The 14,502-nt window shown below is 32.7% G+C and overlaps 1 protein-coding gene across 6 annotated transcripts in view; it reads right to left on the minus strand.

Moving 5' to 3' along the window:
- Nucleotides 1-356: 356 nt before the first annotated feature.
- Nucleotides 357-14,502, minus strand: part of LOC106741595 (protein-methionine sulfoxide oxidase Mical) — a 46,181-nt gene continuing 32,035 nt past the window's right edge. For 5 of the 6 annotated variants that reach the window (XM_014613740.1, XM_014613739.1, XM_014613737.1 and 2 more), the window contains 8 exons: nucleotides 11,789-12,392; nucleotides 7,208-9,990; nucleotides 6,187-6,331; nucleotides 4,144-4,288; nucleotides 2,974-3,083; nucleotides 1,746-1,919; nucleotides 1,194-1,308; nucleotides 357-794 (listed from right to left, as the gene is read on the minus strand). In XM_014613740.1, coding sequence (XP_014469226.1) covers nucleotides 698-794; nucleotides 1,194-1,308; nucleotides 1,746-1,919; nucleotides 2,974-3,083; nucleotides 4,144-4,288; nucleotides 6,187-6,331; nucleotides 7,208-9,990; nucleotides 11,789-12,392 — 4,173 coding nt within the window. In that variant the 3' untranslated portion in view covers nucleotides 357-697. Of the gene's footprint in view, nucleotides 795-1,193; nucleotides 1,309-1,745; nucleotides 1,920-2,973; nucleotides 3,084-4,143; nucleotides 4,289-6,186; nucleotides 6,332-7,207; nucleotides 9,991-11,788; nucleotides 12,393-14,502 lie in introns of those variants that run through there. The other variant, XR_001374194.1, reaches the window with a different exon arrangement.

The following is a 14,502-nucleotide window of genomic DNA, read 5'->3' on the forward strand; positions in this document are numbered from 1 at the left end:
AGTTTTTAAATTTTTGCTGGAAATTACATATTTGACTTATCTTCAAAGGATTGATTCAACCCTAGAACGTTTAAATTAATACATAAAGACAGATTCGCTGTTTCTTGTTTCGGAGGTTGCTTTGTCATATCGTATTATCATCTTAATATTATCACTTGATAAAACACGTTAAATTTTTTAATAACATATGCGTAAAGTATAATACAATATACGCTTATTTTGTATGATTTCAGAATTAAAAAAATAAAATACCCCATTTAAAAATAGAATAACGAAGGCTTCGGATTGAGACGGGAAAACAAAGGGGGGAAGGAAGGGAGGGAGGGAGGGAGAGGGAGAGAGAGAGAGAGATTACATTCTATAACTAGTAATATATTTCATTAAAATAATTAAATTATGGAGACAAAGTAATAATACGGATTATTAATTATTACATAAACAAAAAGCAATTATATTTGTAAAAATGATATATTTATTAAAAAATATCGAAAAGGGACAGAAACATTTTGAAGAGAGATATACATACATATATATATATATATATATATATATGTATTTATATAAATTTCCTATTTCCTCCCCAGACCGTTCTGTCTAATCTATATATACAGTTTCTTATTACGTGTAATTTCATTCGAACGTTACCATGCAATTTAAAATTATAGTGCAGAATTAATGCATAAAAGTTACTTCCACGTTAGACTATATATTTAGGTCCGCAATTCTTTATTGGTGTTAATCTCAGGCCTTTAGACAACATTTGAGCTTCAAGGTCACGATCTTCGTCCTGATACCTAAGAAGAAAATAAATATTAATGAGGAAAATACACGTTGAAATTTGCGTATAATTATCGCACAATTCATTAAAACTGCATAGTTGTGTTCATAATATTTGACCTTGTCCTGACTTTGGCGATGCAATCCAAAGTCAAACTGATAAGACCAGTAAATAGATCGTTTTAAACCCTATAACTTTCAGTTGAAACACTTTTCTGTAAAACTTATATTTTTTTCAGATTTTTCAGGGTTTCTATATTTTTTCCTTAGCCTGTCTATACATACATACATACATACATACATACATACATACATACATACGTATATATATACATATATATATATAATAGATTGCTGTAATATGTGTTTGTACACGTGTGCAAATAGACGTGTGAAAATAGATTGATATACATTACCTTTGTCGTTCTTCTTCTAATAGAGCAATTAGGGAATCCCTCTTTGCTACAATCTCCAACATTTCTGTCAAGATTTCTCCTTCTTTTTTTACATCATCACTAGTCTTCTTATCATCTGCAAAATAAAGCAATAAATTTTTTAACAATACATACTTAACAATTCAAGAAACGCGGTAGCGATTATATCAACAGTTGTATGACACTATATACACTTATAAGTATATACAGTGTATATAAGTATACCTAGTTCTATATAAAAATAATAAAAATAACTTTGAAATAACCTTGCATTATTGACTATAACAAAGTTAAGATCCTTACGTCCCCCTCGAAACCCTCTAACTTTTGTCTGAAATATTTTCCTATAAAATACATTGTTCAAGAGATATTTGAGGTCATTATTTAAAATGTGACATTATATTATTCTTTGCGTTTACCACATATACTGGTTTTTATATAATCATAAGATTAGATTTTTTGATCAATTATATTTATCTTTTATTCATAGAAAATATTGTATATTATAATGAACCAAAAAATTAGAGTATTTACCGTCATCAGCCAAGCGTTCACGTAGTTCTTGTTGCAATCGTTCATGACGATCTTCTAATTGTACTTCTTGTGCGCGCACTAAAAGCTCTTTTTCGTATCTACGTAGTTCAGTGCGTTCCTTCATAAGGTTGAACCATTCTCTGAGTAAATCTGCTTCATCACGATCGAAAGAATCTAAATAAAATTATTTGATGAGAGCATGCATATTTCTTCGTCATCTATATACATACATAACATATATATATATATATATATAATACAAAGTAGAATGGAAAAGAAAACTTTTCGCTCAGTTTATTTTACAACTATCTAATTTGTGCTACAAATACTGAAATAGGTCACTTTTATTGTCAGAAGTAATTTCTATATAACAAATTTAGCCGTATTATTTTATTCAATGGTAGCTGTATCAAGTCTTCAAAATTATTAAAAACATTAAAAAAAATTTTTTAAAAACGATAATTTAAATGACGACCATCATTTAAATATTATAGAAGACTTTTAATTAAAGAAAGAGTGGTTTCAACACACACACACACACACACACGCGCGCGCGCGCGCGCACGCACGCACGCACGCACGCACGCACGCACGCACACACACACACACACACACACACACACACACACACACACACACACACACACACACACACACACACACACACACACACACACACACACACACACACACACACACACACACACACACACACACACACACACACACACACACACACACACACACACACACACACACACACACACACACACACACACACACACACACACACACACACACACACACACACACACACACACACACACACACACACACACACACACACACACACACACACACACACACACACACACACACACACACACACACACACACACACACACACACACACACACACACACACACACACACACACACACACACACACACACACACACACACACACACACACACACACACACACACACACACACACACACACACACACACACACACACACACACACACACACACACACACACACACACACACACACACACACACACACACACACACACACACACACACACACACACACACACACACACACACACACACACACACACACACACACACACACACACACACACACACACACACACACACACACACACACACACACACACACACACACACACACACGTTAAAAGAAGTAACGTAGATATACCTCCTTCACCACGCAGCGCTTTCTCGACACTTACTCCCCTGTTTTCCAATTCTTTCTGTTTCACTTCAGTCTCCTCTAATTTCCTTTGTATTTCTTGAGCCATCCGCAATCTTTAACATTAAAATGATAATATACTAAAGCTATGTTTTTGATAACATATGATATGTGTTTGAATAAATGTCCTTTAGAGAAAAGTATTACTAGTAATCACTGGGAAAAATACTAATGATTAACCACCAGATAGTACTTCATTTTTGGAGAAATAATACAAAGGATTTTTTGGAGAATTACTGCAGGAATTAGTCATTGCGATTATAAAAAATTGTTTGTAGTAAAAATTATGCCGAAATAAACAAGATGAAACAAACTAATGTTAGATCATTTTACTAAAAAAAAGGCTATTTTTATTTCTGTATTTTCTCAACTCATAATATGTCCCTCCGTGGTTTCGAAATGGTCACCCATTCATGTTTTAATCATGGTCAGCGTTGCTCAATGATCCAACAGGAACTTCTGATACTAAAGTGCCCTGACGATATCTTGAGGATCTATACTCATAATATATTTTTATATCTTTTAAAAAAAACATTTTAATGGCATAATGTTGGTAAATGCTGGAAACAACGCGAGAACAATTCATATACCACGAAAATTAATGCAATGTATATTGGCGAACCAGTGACGTTTTTATTGTTTTTGGATTTTTCAAATTCTATTATTAATCACTGCCACTAAGAGTCATAAAAACAAATAAAGATTGCTAAATGTATTTGTCTTCTTTTTATAAATCCCTCCCTCTACTACATAAATGGGATAACGAATTCTAAAATTAATTTTACTATGATGACTCATGTGAAACAGTATTAAAATATTAGGCTCAATGTATAGATTTTAAACACTAAATGTAATATTTCATATCAGTAATTAATTTCTGAAAAAAACTTCGCAGTAATTTATCACTAGAATTCTGTAGTAGATCTGTGATTATTACTGTCATTATCATTTAATTATTCTATATTATTAGTAACCTATTGTTGGCAAATTTGTGAAACTTATTTTTGGATTATTCTTCGTATATTCATATCTATCGCGAATTTTGTTTTCCTTATAAAGTTTAACTTATTATGTTGTTATTTATTAGTCGCTTTATATATATAACATATTTCTTACCTCTTTAATTGTGCTTGTCTGGCTACTTTTTTGCAAACCTTTGGTTTACGTTGAAATTTATTGTATTCTTCGGTTACGATTGCTTTTTGGGTACATGATGTAGATAAAGCAGTTGTTTCCATGTCATCGTCCGACAAACTGTCATCTATAAAAATATAAAATTATAATCAATTAGTTTTTATATTTCATAAATATGTTTAAAGTGCAAATATATATAATAGCTGAATTGAAATATATAGCTTTCTGGTGATATAAGGAGGTTATTATCATAAGGTTATCATTTTATGCCGTATTGATTTTATGTCAATTTTTACTTCTAGGCCACCGATAATTTATAGTAAATTTTCTTTATTAAACTACATGGTTTAAATACATTTTTAATTACATTTATTTAAATACATTTACAATCTATACTGATGGCTTGAACGACATGTGTGCCAATATTATTAATAAATTTTCAAAAATTTAAACGTTCCCGGAATATTTACCACTATATTTAATATTTTTGCTGCATATTGAGAATCGCTGAGAATCGCTTGTTTTCGTTTTGTATATCAATTACATCAATTATATACGTTCTATGTATACTGAAAAATTCATTTGGTGATACTCAGAGTGAACCACGCAACATGATCAGCTTAGTTTATTCTGCTGTTAATGGGCCGTCTTTGTTGTCTAGTATAACATTGTTCAACATGAACTTTAGAATGATCTTAATGCTCAGCTTGAACTATGTTGTACTAGACAAAAAAATTTTCAAGCTAATAGCAGAATAAACTGATCACGTCATCTTGTGTAACAAAATTTAGTAACTGTTACTAAATAATGGTGAAATATTGCAAACATTCGGCAACAGTTATGAAATAATTTGACTAGATAAAATAAATATATAATTTATTTATTTACTGCGTACGTTTAATAGGAGAAAAATCCGGCAGGTGCATTTGACACGTTGAACATTTTATCCTTTTACAAATAAATTAATGTAATAATTTTATCCTTTTACAAATATATTAATATAATTAATATAATAAATACATTAATATATTAATATAGTAATAATAATCCGTGAGTTACTTGTAAATGGATCCTAAAGGGCTCCCGAAGGATTGCTCCGCAATATATATTTCTATATTTACGTTATATTTATGTATAAAAATGATACGTGTCTTATATTTTTTTCTGTGCTTTCAGTATTTTGTCGCGACGTAATTTTAAATAATTGTTTTTTTATATGATCAGAATAAAATAATTTTTTTAACTAATTTATTTTTTACTAATTTCCATTTAATTAATGTTTTCTACTTTAAATTAACACGTTGACTGCCGCGCGCGTTTACAGTGAAATCTCCTTCAGGCCACGCGTACCGCTGTACAAAGCGTATTCTGCTGGGTATTCCCACCGATATTTTAAGAATGCGAATCGCTGGTTGTCGCAAGAATAATCTCTCGCTCCGTTTGTTTCCATGGTATCATGCTCGTTCATTTATTTTTGTTATGCAGATAAAAGTCGTCGAATGGGCAGATCAAAGACACGAGAGAATTTAAAGAAAACAACAACTTATTGTCCAAGTTGTCCCGACCAACCCTTTGTATAGAATGTTTTAAAGTTTTACATTCTACATAATTTTCTTAATAAACCATTTTCGTATTACTTTTATAACAATAGTTTATATTAATGAATATTCTATTATAAATTTAAGTTTATATTAATAAATATAGTTTATATTAATTATTCAATAGTTTTGTTACTTCCTCTGCGAAATGTCTTTTCAAACACATACGAATATCCTTCGCAAGTAGTCAAATAAGCGTCCCCAATACGGGTGACGCGGCCCGATCAGAAACTTTACTGTCACCCGAATATGGGTGACGTGGCAGTCAACGTGTTAAAGAATTATATTTTATTATAAATTTAAGATTCTTATTGTTAAAAAGTATATCAACATGTGATAGATCTGTGTGTAATTTATTAATTAAAACAATTTTATAAAATATCTGAATCTTCTAAAGATGTAGCAGCAAAAATATTATGTTTTATACCTGATACTTCATCAGTATGTGTGGAATAATTGATCGGTGGTGGTGGCACAGGTGGTAGATTTTCATTGAGAAAATTTTCGTTTAGGAAACTCTCGGACATGCTTTTAGGTCTCGTGTTGGATCCTGACGGTGCCATTTTATCAAGCTAGAAGAAATTTTAATCATAGCAGCTTTGTAAAAAGTAATTATGAATTTAGTCTCAAAATCAGAATTAACATAAAAACGTTATAAGAAACAGGAAATTAATATTTGATATAATCTAAGTAAGTAAGATATTATATGTAAAGAATCTTACACGCACATTTTCTCTGTTATATTTAGATTTTTTCGTAAGCAAAAATTTATTTACCTTTAGAGAATTATAAGTAAATCTAATTAAAGGACAATGTAAGCTAGAGGGCATATATATCTGTGCGAAGTGATTCATGTTACTGATTGCGCAAAACATTTTGACTCGAAGTATTTTACAGTCGAAAAATTAACAAAAAATATAAATTTTTAACGTAAAACGGTGCTATCTAAACTAATTAAAGGATTGATTTTAATGATCAAAAAGTCGATTTTTATTACATTGGGTGTGTAAATTAATTCTTTATTTTTAATCAATCATAATCTTTGCTTTAAATATCCCCCAGCCATTTGATTCAAAGCGTTAATTTTAAGATTTTAAATGCGATATATAGATATATGATGAAATGGACAACATAATCTCTCAAAATAATATCGATTGCCACCAACAAGCAGCATATTAGATACTGCAGTTTTTACTTTCCAATTAAAAAAAAAACGCTGCTGAGGCTGCAAATATGATTTGTTCAGTTTTGGGGAAAGACACTGTAACATGTAAAATTTGTAAGAAGTGGTACAAAAAATTTCGAAGTGATGTTTTCTCTCTTACTGACTGACTGAACATAACTTTGCAATAGCCAAGCTGGAAGTAAAGCCTGTATCACGTTATTATTGATACTAAAAAGCTCGTTTGCAAATAACAATGATAATTATAACTGTTCAGTATATTTACTTTTCCTTTTGTCCTTGAAGTTAGCCGGAACATCGATAGCTTGTCCTTCTGATTAGGTAGTGGATTGCTTTCTTTCTTGAAGAAAAAATCTGATACTGCTTGTATGATACTCTTTCTTCTTTCAGGGTCTTTCAACTTCGTCTTTTCTCTTTTCGTTATGCTATTGTTATCCGAGCTACCTGCGATATTTAACAATTCGTCCATTGATTTTGCATTAATCGACGGTAATTTTTCGAAGTTGCTTTGACCAATAGTGTTTTTCACATTGTCGGTGCTTTTGCTAGTTTGTAACTTCAGTCCCGAGTTATCCATCGCGCTAAAGCTGTACGGTCTGGTTTTTTCAATCGGTGACATCTTTCTCGTGTCCTCCACTGAGAGCTGCCGTCGTGTTGCTTTTATTCTCACTTCCCTGATTTTATCATCAGAATTTAACTTCCAATCTTCGTCATTTTTCATTTTCACCCATTCTCTGACATCCTGTTTGGACTTTTCAATAATCTTCTTTGCCTGTTCAGTCCTCAACTTTAATGGCATAATCGGAGTCTGGAATATATTTTCAATACTACCAGTTGCCGACTTCGCCATCTTCGATCGGTTTGGTTGATCGATCCTTATTGGAATTTCTTTTTTATCATGTTCTTTTTGATCATGTTGTCCGCAACAACGCGAGGAGGCTGGAGGAGTCGGTGACTTGTTCGCTTCTCCGAAAGTCGTATTATTTGAACTGTTTATGGAAGATTTTATAGAAGCAGGCACAAATTTGTTATCAATGGAATGGGACGACTTCATCAGTGATAGCGCCGTGGAGGAGGTCCTGGCAGCTCTTCGGGCTTTTTTCTCAGCTGATTTCTGTTTGTGAGCTTCAAGTTTATCCATTAGCAAGTCCTGGATAAGATTTTTTTGCTTTGACCTTTCTCTGGTTATCTCTTCGAGTTTCCTCGAAGTCGTTGGTGAATTTACATTATCATTTACAGCTGTTATTTCTTGACATTTATTTTCTTCAACGATCATTTCTGTGACACCTGCCTGCCCCAGGTTCTTCGAATTCTTTCGTTTCGACTTTCTTACATCAATCGAATCTTTCGCATTGCTAAACTCTGCAATTCTGGACTGTAATCTTTTTACGTATTCCATGTAATCTGGGTTGCTGCTGTCTGTTTTGATCAATTCTTCCCTTTTTTCTGCCGTTTCTCCAGAAACTATAGACATTTCAGGATTAATCGGACTGGCAAGCACAGTGACAACCTCACTGGTGGTTGTATCTTCCGCTAATTCGACCAATAACAGACTATCTTCCTCCATTGATTGGAGCAATTTCTTATTAAATGCTTCCACTAATTGCTCCTGTTTCGCATCTTCTTTGAACACATCCTCGAATTCTTTTCTAGCTTCGGTTTGCACTGGCGACGATTTTCTCACAAGTCCGTTTAGCTTATCCATCACATCTTCCATAGTGATAGGATCTATCTCAATTACGTTCGCATCTTTGAAGTTTTCTTCTTCTTCGTCGCCTAAAAAGTCATTTTCCAATTCCAACTTTGCTATCGGCGCGTCAACAACTGGTTTATTCAACGTGGGTATGTTCGTGGTTTTAACATTTACGAATTCAATATAGCCACGGTTTCTCAACATCGCGACATTGGAAGCGTCTTGAAGGCTATCATCCAGCAATGATTCATTATCTGTGTCCATATAATCAATATCCTCACCATTAGTCAATAATTTAGATGTAGCATTACACTCCCAATCAATTTTCTGGTCAGTCTTGGAACAATCGGGCTCCGTATCTTCCTCCTCGGCGATTTTAATATGGGCAGAAGGTAACTTCACCAAGGACGATAAATTATTTTTCCGTATGGTAATAAAATTAGGATCGATATTGAGCTCTACTACATCGCAGAGATCATCAGAGACTAAAACTTCTTCGTCGCGAGCCCATTCCGAAAATTCTGTCTCAGTAAAAACTGCGGTAGTAACGTCATTCTCTTCAGAGTCATCTTGTTTATTGGATGCTGTTGAATGTTCAGAACTACTGCAATTGCTCCTTTTAGTATCATCCCGAAGATTTAACCTCTCCATATTATTATTTATTGTTTCGAAATTATCTTGTGGTCGATCGAATAATCGACGGTCTTGCAGAAAAGAAACTTCGATAGAATCTGGTTCGAAGGTCTGACCATCATCAGGATCATAGATTTTGCATTGGTCGGCTCTATCATCCAATAGAAGATCACCATCAATGCTGTGAATCTGTAATCTAGGCGGAGGAAAATTTACAGTGACATGTTTACGGTTTTCAACTATTTCGTTCGAATCAGAGGAAGATAATGAATCACTATCTATTTCAGAATCGTCCGAACTGGCACTTTTATTTTTGCCGTTTTTGCTCCAATCCACTTCAGGGACGACAATCGATGTTTCGTGAAGTGGACTACGTGGTCTGTTCTCCTCCGAAATAATTTCTACGTTTTGAGAACTTTTCTTTTCTTCTATGCTATGCTTCATTAAGTTATTACTTCTGCTGTAAGTTTGATTCTCAGCTAACTTCCTATTTTTCATCGATTCACCGCAGATATTAGGTGCCGTTTTCGATTTCAAGATATTCGATTCCTTCACTAAATCAGGTAAATGCTGAGTCTTGGGCGTTTCCATCAGAGTTGTTGGCTTATATGTGACGTCATACGATGGATTTTGGTAACGATCATTGGATAACTGTCTTGAAAGTAAAATAGTAGGCGACAATGGAGATAGCGATGCATTGTTGGTTCGCAGCTTGCTGGTACCTTGAAAAAGAAAAAAAAATAAATAAATTATCAAACTCATAGTGTGAATCACAAAGAAAAAAATATAACATCAAGAAATTTTCCCATCTCCCATTTTTTTCACTACCTGAGTTATCTATACATTGAATCACAATATTTTTTGCTATCGACATATTGCATACTATTCTCCTCTGTTTACTTCTCTTTTTCTCCAGTCTCTCCAAATATATAAAAAGTGATGAAAAGACTCTCAAAGTATATAACCAAACAATATGACAAATAAGGCAAATAAAAGAATACTGTCCGGAATAATTTATTTGAACAGTAGATCAATATCATTTTCTCGCGAATATTTCAGTCCTTATCATTTAGACCCTATTCGGCACATATAATAAAAATATAAAAGGTAAAATTTAAGAAATTGAAGATTGAGTATGACAATAATGCATGGAGTGCTAACCGATACCGATGTAAGAATTAAAGTAAAAATAAGTTAAATATCAGAACAATTGTGTGTGTATATTGCCCTAAAATAAGAAGGAAATGGAAAATAAAATGATATAGTCAGTTTGTAAGGCAAATTAAATATATCTTACCAAGTAGGCATATATCCAGAGATCCAACATTGAAAAATTAGGCCGTTTTTAATCATGTGAACTTCCCACCTTTAGCTTTTGCCATGTAAATGACGTTATATATGCATTATTTGAAAAGTACATTTTTTCGACGTTAACATAACTGCATAACTGTAATGTACACGCGTGGTTTTGTTCATTTTTAATCCAAAGTGGAAAATCTCATATAATTTACTTATATGAGTTCGAAATACAGTAATATTATAACCGAGACAAATATAGCATCCGGTACTATCGGAGAACTAGATTTTAGTTTGACAAATTCAGGTCTGATAATACAGATTGAAAATTTGCCTCGCGGTCATCGATAATGATGCAATTTTGGAAGGTGTCATAAATTTATCTGTCTGACAATTTGAGAAATCGCTGAGAGAATAAAATTCATCAGTCAACAATTTCCTAACATCTAAAAGCTTTGAAAAAGATAAATAGACTAAACAACATCCTACATGAACTCACCAAGAGAGACACGATTAAAGCGTTTAGAGATAAGTTCTACTTTATTTTCCGGACATAATAATGAAAGAATTTTCGATAGAATTGTAGATGAAATGCGATGAAAAATGGATTATGTACGACGTTTTGTGCAGTGAATTGATGCGATATAAAACATACGCCGAAACCTAATCTTTATTCGCAATAGGTTTTGATACCTGTTGGGTGGTCAGCGAGAGATGTCGTAAAATTCCGTTTTAAAAATGTAAAACAATCAATGTTGCGACAAATACTATTAGAAAATTAACATTATGCACAAAAAACTGCGCATTCAGCAGCCAGTATTAACAGAGTTCTATAGCTTCACGACAATGCTTAACCATACATTGCAAAAAACTTACTTGAAAAAAATAAAACGTGAACTTCTCCTTCTTACTTTCCGGACCTTTCGCGAACAGACTGCTACTTAAGATTTTCGATTAAAGAAAAAAAAAGTATTCCAAAAAGGAAGGGGACATATATAATGTGCATTCAACGAGTTTATTGCCTCTCGTTCTCTCTATGAGAAAAGCATTAGTATTGTAAACTTGTATCGCGTTGAGAACGGTGTATTAATGGAAGCTATTAATAATGTATGTTTTAAGTTTGTGTAATAAATTAAATTAAAAATTGAAAAACAGCCATTTCACTTTTAACAACATGATATATCTGACTATTATCAGACAATTTTGCATCATAAAAATTCATACCTTGAAGAAACGCTTGCATCGTAGGGCTGGGTTCCGGCGCCGGATTCAGTAATTTCTGATGTTGTGAGATTGCGTCGGTAAAATTCCTCAGCTTCGTGTCCACATTAGATGTCGAACCTGATTTTACGACAGAGCCACTTAAACCTGACCCACCCAGCAAATAGCGTTTCTTCAGCTCCAAAGAAAGCCTTGAGGCAATTCCTTCAGTGGAGTGAGTACGATTCAACAGATAGTCTCCCTTCCGCGGATTAAACAATGGTATGGGATTGTTTGTATCAAAAGGTGCCTGCACGGTAGTATTGCAGTTCGCTTTTCTATTTGGCTCGTGTCGTTTGGTACAATTGTTTTGCAAAAATTCTTCGCCATTATCCTTTTGCTTCAGATTTTCATCAATTGAAGGAATTACGTTACTTTTCACCTGAACTCTCTTCGGTTCAACATAGGTGCCTCTTGTTTTTCGTACATAGGAGTCGTTTATGGCGATCTCAGGTATTTCGTGCTGAGTTGGAGTTGCTTCATCGTGTTCAAATTCAGAATCGGTCGAGATTTCCGTTGCGGAATTTTCTGCACTTTCCTCGGTCGTTGTATCTTCTGATGATGCGACCTGTCGAATAAATTCACCGTATTAAATGATCAGTTATTACACACATCAAATATAATTATAACAGCATACAAATTTTAATAAGTTTGTCTGTAGCATATGAGATATTTAGCTGCATCAATAAATACATAGTTCTCTTAAGCTACAAAACTATTTAGTAATATAGTAATGCGCGATGTAATGAAGAAAGTAATAAGAATAGTGATGGTATGTTTTATATAACATATATAGAATGTTCATATGTCCATATACAGGGTGAGTCACTTGATTTTAGAAGCTTAAATATATTAAAAATGAAGCAAAATGGGAAGAAATGTTCCGGACAAAAGTTATAGAATATAAAGTGGGTTATAAACATTCAAAACAAATATCTATAGCCATACAATCATACGGTTCTCTTGTGTATCTCGTGGGGCCAAGAAGGAATGTTTCACTATAAGCTATTACCATCGGGGCAAACGGTAGATTGCTACAGTCAACAATTATGGCGTTGAACCAAGTCATGAAGAGAAACGCCCTTGCGAATCGACGAATAAAGTCATTCTGCTTCATGACAGACCACATGTTGCAACTAAGAGATTCGATTGGGAAGTCCTGCCAGTATATTTTTCAGACATCGCCTTATCTGATTTTTATCTATTCAGACTGATGCAGCACGGTTTATCTAATACACGGTTCCGAAATGCTGGTGGTGTGCAAAAATGAATGAGTAATTTTATCGGCGCAGAATCAAAGTAGTGCCGAAAGATGGCAAAAGGTTATTGATAGTAATGGCTAATACTTTGATTAAAATATTATGTCATCTTATTTCTAAATAAAAATGGCTTTAAAAATGGCATACAAACTTTTGAAAGCGCTTAATAAAAATATAAATATAAAAAATATAAAAAATAAAACCTTGAAAAAATAAAATCTTGAAAATTGAGAACCGTAAGATCACCGAAAAAGTATTTCTTCCACTACTCTCATATTTCGATTCTCGAAACATAAAATGCCAAGAAAAAAAAAAAGATATTGTTAATACTGGATTTAGTAATATTCGAAAAAAATAACTTGTAATGCTATATGCCACGAAAACAAATAAACTGCGAATGCATATGTAATACAAATTGGGTTTGCCTAATGAATTTAAATGTCATAAATGGAAACAAAGTGAGACATTTAATAACATATTAGCTAGTGATAATCTTCGAACAGATTAGTTGATATTGGTAAGTAAAAGCAATACTTTAATATCAACACTAATAATTCGTGAACAATTACTTATTTGTAAGTGAGTGCGCACGCATGTTTGAGTCATTGTTAATTAGTTTAGTAGCACTCTAAATTACACATAATAAGATTTTTACCTTCTCCTTAGTGCTCGATCAGGTAATTAAAAATTGATCTTTGACAAGAACCTCAAGGTCAATCATCATTAACCAAAGTTTATATAATATAATTTTTTTTCGTTTTATTAATACATCTCACAGTTTCTTAAATTTAAAATTATAGTTGTAATACAACTGTAATTGTAGTTACACATAATAATTATTATACACATATGTTCATGATATCACGACATGATGTACATATGTGGCGTTAATCTGTTGAGCTGTGCTTCGTTTATACGAATTCAGATACTAAAAGAATATTTAACTTAACAAATCGTGCATAATATCATTAAATATAAAGTTATACAATATCAGCCAATTATATACTTATATAGTTGCACAATCTGTGTATATTTCCTACAATGATCAAGTTCATAAAGACATAAATTTTATACTACATCACACATGTTTATACGGATATAATAAAAGAGATATGAATTCACACAAGATATAGAGTTTACGCAAATATAAATCTGTAGAATTATGCAGGAGTGCCCAAATGTAACGCGACATTTTATATTTTTTGTAATTTGCAATTTTACTGAAAGTTGAAAATCTTAATACAAGTTGAACATCTTAATATAGAAATATTAAGATATCAATACTTTTCGATTTATGAACCAATATAAAGGGTCTTTTCGTGAACTAAATTTCAAAAAGCCAAATATTTAATAAAATTATATTTTTTAGCTATTTTATGTGCATATTTCATATTATAAATATACAATGCTAATTACAAA

The sequence above is a fragment of the Dinoponera quadriceps genome, unplaced genomic scaffold (assembly GCF_001313825.1).
Source record: "Dinoponera quadriceps isolate SergipeBrazil2010 unplaced genomic scaffold, ASM131382v1 scaffold586, whole genome shotgun sequence".
NCBI classification, from domain to species: domain Eukaryota; kingdom Metazoa; phylum Arthropoda; class Insecta; order Hymenoptera; family Formicidae; genus Dinoponera; species Dinoponera quadriceps.